At 38.0% G+C, this 8615-nt stretch overlaps 1 protein-coding gene across 1 annotated transcript in view; it reads left to right on the plus strand.

Annotated features, from left to right (window-relative positions):
* Nucleotides 1-407: 407 nt before the first annotated feature.
* LOC102814613 (primary ciliary dyskinesia protein 1-like) overlaps nt 408-8615 on the plus strand; it is a 140079-nt gene continuing 131871 nt past the window's right edge. Inside the window, exons 1-2 of the mRNA XM_006868728.1 lie at nt 408-543; nt 3627-3727. Coding sequence (XP_006868790.1) covers nt 408-543; nt 3627-3727 — 237 coding nt within the window. The remainder of the gene's footprint in view (nt 544-3626; nt 3728-8615) is intronic.

The following is an 8615-nucleotide window of genomic DNA, read 5'->3' on the forward strand; positions in this document are numbered from 1 at the left end:
AAACCTCTTGTTTACTTCAACATTTTCCAAACGTACTTTACTGTAAGATCCCTTACCTTTTTTTTTTTTTTTCTCATGCACTCTACTCAAGGAATATCTCAGAGAGGATATTTTAGGAAAAGTTATTGAGAATTAAGGACTAGTTAAAACTGAAGGGTTTTGAGCCATGGTATGCGATTGAGTAATGAGGGGATATAAGAAAATTATGGGGTAGCCGTGTGTGGGAACACTGTAGCCATAGAGAGAGAAGAGGCAGGGGGTGGATACTGAACAATGATAAGAGGACATTTGTCAAAGTAAAAAAAAAAAAAAAAGTGGGGTTTTTCATGGATGATTATTCTGCTGCTGTTTTCTTCCCAGGAAGTGATTTTTGGCTCTCAAAAGAAGATTCCATTTCTCATGATAAAATGGCAGTAGTGAAAACCCCAAGTAGAGAGCTAAAGAATGCGGAAGAATCCATTAGTAAGATATCACCCCTCCTCCTGAGGAGCCTACTGAAGCCCAAAAAAAGAACAGAGGTACCTAATCATCTCCTAGAATCAAGTAAGTGATAAGAAAACTCATTTGCTTCATAGCTTATGTTTCCCCAGAGACTCCAAAGCCCAGGAATTTTTGGTGCTTATTTATTTGTATTGTTTAATGGGCTCATCATAGTTTTTATTATTAAGAACAATGGTTCTATTTAGATCAGGAAACCCCCTCTCTTAACTGATAAATTCTTGTGGTAAAAATTAATCACCAAGTTCTGTGATTTCCACTTCCTCAAATGTCTTTCTGTCCTCATCCCGAGCCTCTCACCAGAACTACTGTGGTGCTTTCATCCTTGCTCAGACTTTCCAGACAGCTCTTCACATTTCCATCATTTCCTTTCTAAAATCTTGGCTGCATCTTTTCCTATCCTACTCCAGTGGTTCCCCTGGCACATGATCTTTCCCTTTGCTGTATGATCTGATGCTACACATTCAGGATCACCCCCAACTGTTTCTCCTCTCCTTCGAGACTCTAGTCACACCATAGGATAACCTGTTCCTTCAATACCACATGTGTTTTACAGCATCTTACCTTTTTTCATGCACATTCCTTACCCTGGAAAGCCTGGTGCTATAGGTGCTGTGTGAAAAGTTGATCGTTTTGCCTACATTACTCCTCACTTATCAACATGGCAAGGTTCCAAAGACCAGGTAATGCAAAAATGGAGGATAACTGCATTGGATATACAAAGTTCAGTTATTACATAACTGTTGTATTACATTATTACATAACTGCCAAATCTCACTACCACCTAACTGTTAAACCCATGAAAATCATGGTTCAGCCAAATTGACACCTAATTTTAATCATCACAGCTAATATTCTTCTCACCTCCCACCTTGGCATTCATTACTGCCAGGTTTACATACTTAATGCACAAAATAGTTGGATAGTAGAGTTTTTACTATTGTAAATCTGAAATGTCACATAACAAGATCGTTGATAAGTGAGAAGTAGGTATATTCTCATTTAATCCATATGACAATCTCAGGACATTGGTACATTCTGTTTCCATTTTACTGCTGGAGAAGCTGAGACAGAGATGTCAAATGAATCTTTGGAGGTGGTGCAACCAGGAAGTGGAGGACTAATGGTCGGGGCTGGAGTCTGATGTCCAGGCTCTGTTGCCCCCACCCCCCAATGCATTCTCCAAGGTTCATCTGAAATATGGGGAATGTAACATTTGATATGACTCTTTTATAGAGTACAAATTTGTAAAATTGACCATTCCTGGACATTTTTGCATAAATTTTGTGGTCCTAAAGAAAAACAGTCCTGGGGTGGCACTGTGGGTTAATGCGCCAGAGTGCAAAGCTGTTTGAGCTGCAAGGTCGGTGGTTCAAGCTCACCAGCTGCTCATCGGAAACCCTATACAGGGTCGCTATGGGTTGGAATTGACTCGATGGCACATAACAACAACAACAAAGAAAAACAGGACTTCTGGTGTGGCGCTGTGGGTTAATGAGCTAGACTGCAAAGTCAGTTTGAACCACAAGGTTGGCGGTTCACACTCACCAGTCTCTCCTTGTATACAGGGTCGCTATGGGTCAGAACCAACTGGACAACATGTAACAACAACAACAAAGAAAAGCAACAATTTCAACTTTCAAAAACAATCAAATCATGATCATTTCAGCACTTAAGAAATGACCAAATAATAACCTTCAGAGATCCTCAGACCTCCTTACACATCATCCTTCCCCAATTCTAACACTTCAGTTTGGCCCAAAACTGCTGACAGGGACTGCTCACATTGTGAGGAGCAAACACACCGTATATCACACCCACTACAGGTGTGCACTACCATTACAGTGGGGCGAAGGAGTCTGTGGCTTACATGATTTGGATATCATTTTAAAGGATTTGGGCAGTGCTTTCACATTGAGGGAAACACTTTATTTGAATTCTTGGGACCATACAGGCTGGGCTTTATTTTTAACTATTAGCAGTGGGAAAGTTGCTTAACTCATTGAGTCTCAGCTTCTTCATCTACAAATCTGAACTACTACTTACTTCGTAGGGTTGGTAAAAAGATTATAAGCAAATGTATGCAAAGCAATGCCTGGCCAAAGCACTTAAAAACAAAACAAAAGAAAAATCAGTTATTCTTGAGTCCATTCTTATTCATCATGAGCCCATGTGTATCAGAGTAGAACTATGCTCTATAAGGGTGTCCATGGCTGATTTTAAAGAAATAGATTACCAGGACTTGCTTCCAAAGTGCCTAGGATGGACTCAAACCACCAACCTTTAAGAAGGGAATTATTGGGTTATCAGTGCCTTCACCTTAAGTCTCTGCTCCTGCCTAAATCAAAAGCTGGGAAATATCTTGTAGCTCTGGATACTTCTGTGAGCTCAGCTGTTTAAACCGTGTTCTCAAAACTGAAAAAAATTACTCTTATTACAATTAAAGCTGTTTGAGACTTTGCTGTCCATAGTAATAATTATTTATTGTTGTTGTGAAAGGTCGTCGTGTTGACTCTGACTCATAGTGACCCTGTATAGGGTTTTCGAGGAGCAGCTGGTGAGCTTGAACTGCTGACCTTGTGGTTCAAACTGACCTTGCAGTCCAATGCATTAACCTGCAGGACTCCGATAATTATTTAGAGCTCTAAAAATTATAGTACATCACAGTGCACTTCTCTTCAGAGGAAATAAAATAATAAAAGTTAAATAAATACTCAGTAATAAAATTATGCACTTGGTATTTGAATCATTGAACTGAATATTCTTTGTAATAAGTAATCATGGGGTTTATACAAAGCAAAGACAGGTCTTGCACTTTTAAGTTCCTGGCATTGTATTGCAATGATTTGTACCAAATGTGTGAAGAACAAATGATTTTAATAGGTAGTAAAATGTATATGAGTTTGTATTGTGATAGTAAAGACTCCCAGGTGGTGTTTAAAAATAGAGACAGACGCAGTCCAGATTATTAGGAGCAAACCATATCGTTGACAGCTGTCGTCTCATCCTGAAGCTTTTCTGTTCTTAAAGTGTCCCAAATTAAAAACAGCCCATGTTAATAGGATGTTCTTTAGCTTAATATTTCATTTTATGTCTCATAATGTACTTATCTACATTGCTTTTTATAGAGGTTTATGCAAAACTTCTGAATAATAAGGTCATACAGGCAAAACCAGGCATATTGCACTTTGGAGGCTATCAAGTAGGAAAACAACACCAACAGACTCTGGTAGGTACTTTTTAAGTGGGATAATTAATCTTAATAATGAAGTGACATGAATTTCTACATTAATATTACTCATTCATTGCATAATCAGCAGAAGTACAGGTGTCAGTTGGTCCAGAAAAGTCATTTTGGGATGAAAACTTTTAAAATTGCACTGATGTTCTTGGACAAGAACTTTTCCATTGTCAAAAGCTCCTCTCAGCAATACTTCCAATGAAGTATCCTCACTGAGTGACTGAGCTAGGTACTGTGTTTTGTGTTATGTTTAATTTTAGTCTTTCTAAGAAGTCTAGAAGGAGCTCTGGTAGCATAGTGGTTACAAATCGGGCTGCAAACCGCAAGGTAAGCAGTTCAAACTACCAGCTGTTCAGTGGGAGAAAGATGAGGCTTTCTACTCCTGTAAAGATTTACAGCCTAGGAAACCCTGTACAGGGTCGCTATGAGTCAGAACCAACTCCATGGCACATAACAACAACAACAACAACAAGTCTAGGGAGGATATATTATTATCTCCATTATGTAGATAAAGAAACCACCATTCCAAAAAGTTAAATACTTTATTCAAGGACACACAGCTACTAAATAGTTGGGACCAAATTTAAATCAAGGGCTGCCTTCCTTCAAACCATACACTCTCGTTCCCTGCATACAACTACAGGGGATGGGATAGCTCTTTCCCAAGAGGCTCCAGAGAGAGTTCTGTTCAGCCTGACTTGAGTTAGATGCCATACTTAAACAGTCATTCTGGCCATTCTTACTCCTGCCTGGCCAGGTCTGGAGAGGTGAATAAGGGAGGATCTGGAAGAGACACATGAAAGGATGAGCTACTGTGGTTTACTACTACACTACACCAAAACCCTTCCCTGGGTTCTCTTCTTTGACCTGGATTGGCAAACTGGGCTGGTCCCCGTGTGACTACAAGGTCCCAACTCCCATGCTAAAATGGACCTAAATGTGTGAATCAGTAACCTCACTAAGGCACACAGGACATCTCAGAAATACTCCATACTGGGTCCTAAATTTCAGCCAAACTGGTCACAGTGGACAGGACATCTCAGAACTACTTTACATGGGGCCTTAAATCTGAGTCAAACTGGACAGAGGTGGGCATTTGTCATGTGGTGCTCTGAGATCTTGGTCTTGTATGTGATGATGCCCATCCAGCTCTGTGCCCAGCCCTCACAAGGGTCTCCACTTTTAGATGTGGAGTGGATCATATCAGGAAAGAATATTAGACTGTGCAGAGTGTAAAGTACTCTGAAGTAAAGATGGTGAACATCTTTTGGTGGAAAGTGAGAAACAGTAAAGCTGTCAGGAGATGAAGTTAGATTTCTACCAGGAAGTCTGCAGTCAATAGAGGATCACACAGTTTTCATGAGTCTCTTACATGTTTGAAGGGATCATGAGAGAAATCTGTTAAGTATAAAGTGTTTACTCTCAAGAAGAGAGAATTTAAAACTATGAGCAGGAACTACACCCATCAACCTCCAAGAACATATTCATCAGAACTTAGCATCAAAGATCATGGTCAATGATCCATTTGGAACTGTTCCTGGTTATTTTAGTTTGGTATCTAGATTATGGCAAGGTAGACTTACAATCATTATTTATATTTTTTCATTGTTTTTAAGCCAAATGTATTCAAAAATTAAAAGAGTTTTATTTTCTTCTTGCAATTTTTTTTTACAGCTTTATTGAGATGTATTTTCACATTGTCTACATTTAGCTAAAGTATACATTTCAGCATATATTTTACATATATTCACAGAGGTTGTGCATATCATCACTACGATATAAATTTAGAACATTTTTATCACCCCAGATAAGATGCTCCATTAGCAACCAGTCCTTATTTCCCGGCTAATCCTACCCTCACCCCACTGTCATCACAACCCTCTAAGATAAAGTAGAACAGCTCCAAAGGGCTTCCAAAGCTGTAAGTTTTACAGAAACAGACTGTCACATCTTCCTCCTGTGGAGTGCTTGGTGGGCTCCATCTTTCGATTAGTACACCATCAAAGGTCCTCACAAATCCCCCAGCCCCTGGCAAAAGAGTACTTACCTTCTGTCTATATGCAGTTTCCTATATTTTTATGTTGTTGTTGAGTGCCATTGAGTTGGTTCCAACTCATAGTGACATTGTATAGGGCTTCCGAGGAGTGACTATTGAGTTTGAACCGCCAACTTTGCGATTCAAACTGACCATGTGGGTCAGTCTTATCCTACAGTGCCACACCAGGAAAACAGATTCATGTAATATGTGCTCTTTTGTGTCTAGCTTCTTTCATTTACCTTTCAGAGTTCATACATGTTGTAACATGTATTAAGACTTCTTGCCTTTTTCTCACCAAGCAATATTCCATTGGATTTGCAAATAATTTTCATTCCACGAACTATCTTTTTACTTTCTTTATGGTAGCTTCTGGTGCACACAAGTTTTAATTTTCATGATGCCCATTTTATCTATTTTGTGTTGTTGTTGCTTGTTCTGTTGGTATCATATCTAAAAATCCTTTGTCAGATCCAAAGTATTTTTTTCCCTATGTTTCTTCTACAGTGTTATAGTTTTTACACTTACTTTTAGGTCTGTGATTAATTTTGAGTTAATTTTTGTGTATAGTTTGAGAAAAGGGGGTCCAACTTCATTCTTTTGCATTCTTTTCCAGTCCCACTACCATTTGTTGAAAGAGCTATTCTTTCTCCCATTGAATGGTCTTGGCATCTTTATTAAATATATGTTAAATATTAATTGATCATAGATGTTAGGGTTTCTTTCTGGACTTGCAATTCTACTCCAATGATCTATATGTCTAGCCTTATACCAGTATCATGCATGATTACTGTAGCTTGTAGTAATTTTTTTTTTTTAAACTGGGAAGTGTGAGATTACTGACCTCGGTCTTCTTCAAGGTGTTTTTGGCTGTTCAGATTCCTTGCACTTCCTTATAGATTTTAGGATCTGCTTGTCAATATCTGTAAGGAAACAAAATTAGCCAACTAGGATTTGTCAGGAGTTGCATTGAATTTGCCAATAAATGTGGGGAATATTATCATCTAAATAAATACTAAGTTACAATGCTTTTTTCAAGCCACAAGTCTCAATGATAGATGTTATAACTTGTCATTAAATAGAAATTAGACTATTTTTCACCTCTTTGGGGTCAGGAGAGGAGAATTCACCTCTGTTAAAATAGACTTTTCTCAAATCACAAATTCATAGATAGCTTGTCAAGACTCTATTAATTTCAAGAAAAATTGACATATTTCCAACGATGGTAATTATTAGTGAATAATCTACTGGCAATTTTTAAAGTTACTATGCAAAAAATTTAGAAACAACGTAAATTGTTTTTCCTTTGTTGAATTTTTTATTGTGAATTGTACACCTGTACATCCTTTGTCACACCTATATGTATTTGTTGGGGTGCCTCCCACACCCACTCAGCTTGCCTGTCCATCCGTGCACATCGCTGTTACCACAGGATTTTGTATATAGCAGTATTTACCTGTATTGCACTTCTCACAGGGTCTTCCTCTGCCTCCACTATTTTTTGCCGACCTCCCTTATGTTATATATTGCCTTCTTCAACCAAGCTAACACATGTCTAACCTCTAGACAATAATTTACTCTCCCTTCTGCTCTTAACCATGGTAACCATCAGATAAGGTTTCGTTTCATGTGAAAACCTTTTCTTTATCTTTTATAATAGTGGTCTCATACAATATTTGTTCTTTTTGTGATTGATTTAGTTTGCTCAACAAAATAGCCTCCAGGTTCATCCATGTTATGAGGTGTTTCACACATTCATTGTTATTCTTTAACACAGTGTAATGTTACAGTGTGAGTGTATGAATCACAATTTGTTTATCCACTCTTCCATTAATGGTCATTTAGGTTATTTCCATCATTTATCTATTTTGAATAGTGGTGTGATAAGCAAGGATGTGCATATATCTATTTGTGCCGTGCCTCTTATTTCTTAGGCGATCTATACCTAGTAATGGGATTACTGGGTCATATGCATTTCCGTTTCCAAGTTTTAAAGTAAATGCCATACTGTTTTCTACAGTGGTTGCACCATTTTACAAATCCCACCAGCAGTGTATAAGGGTTCTAGTCTCTGTACACCCTCACCAACTTTTGTTGGTTTCTGTTTTATTTTTATAACTGGGGCAAGATGATATCTCATTGGCATTTTGATATACATCCTTCTAGTAACTAATGATCTCGAGTATTTCTTCATGTGTTCGTTGTTCACCCGAATGCCTTTGGTGAAGTGTTTGTTCAGATTCTCTGCCCATTTTTAAAAACTGCATACTTTGTCTTTTTCTTGTGGAGCTGTTAAGTTTTCTATAAATTGAAAAAGATTACAGAATTCCAACCGAAAGAAAAGGACTCCTCATTTCAAGGGTCTCCTTGCCTTGTCGGTACACTGGGTTGCTAGGGACAGGTGACTTAGACAGTGTCTATCAAAACTGGGGGACTATAAAGACATGAAGTAGCTGGCTTACAAGCTTTCATGAACGTGCTTAGTTTCAGAATGAGTTAAGTAGGTAGAAACCCCATTGAATAGTAGTTTTCCTCATTTCCAGATGGGTCTGGTGAAAGAGGATGGGGACAGGATTTTACAAATCAGTTGTGTATAATTGTTATCAGGACTAAATGTGATTGTCACAACTGTAAATGTAGAAGATGTGTTTTAAAAAAAAAAAAAACTACAACTTTTAGAGATTTATCCCTTGACACATATCTTATTGCAAAAAAATTTTTCCCAGTCTGTGGGTTCTCTTTTTACTTTTTTGGTGAAATCTTTTGATATACACATATGGTTGTGTTTGTTACTAAATACCATTGCATTTTCTGACTCATAGCAACCCTACATAGGGTTTC

Source organism: Chrysochloris asiatica, unplaced genomic scaffold (genome assembly GCF_000296735.1).
Source record: "Chrysochloris asiatica unplaced genomic scaffold, ChrAsi1.0 scaffold00123, whole genome shotgun sequence".
Lineage (NCBI taxonomy): Eukaryota > Metazoa > Chordata > Mammalia > Afrosoricida > Chrysochloridae > Chrysochloris > Chrysochloris asiatica.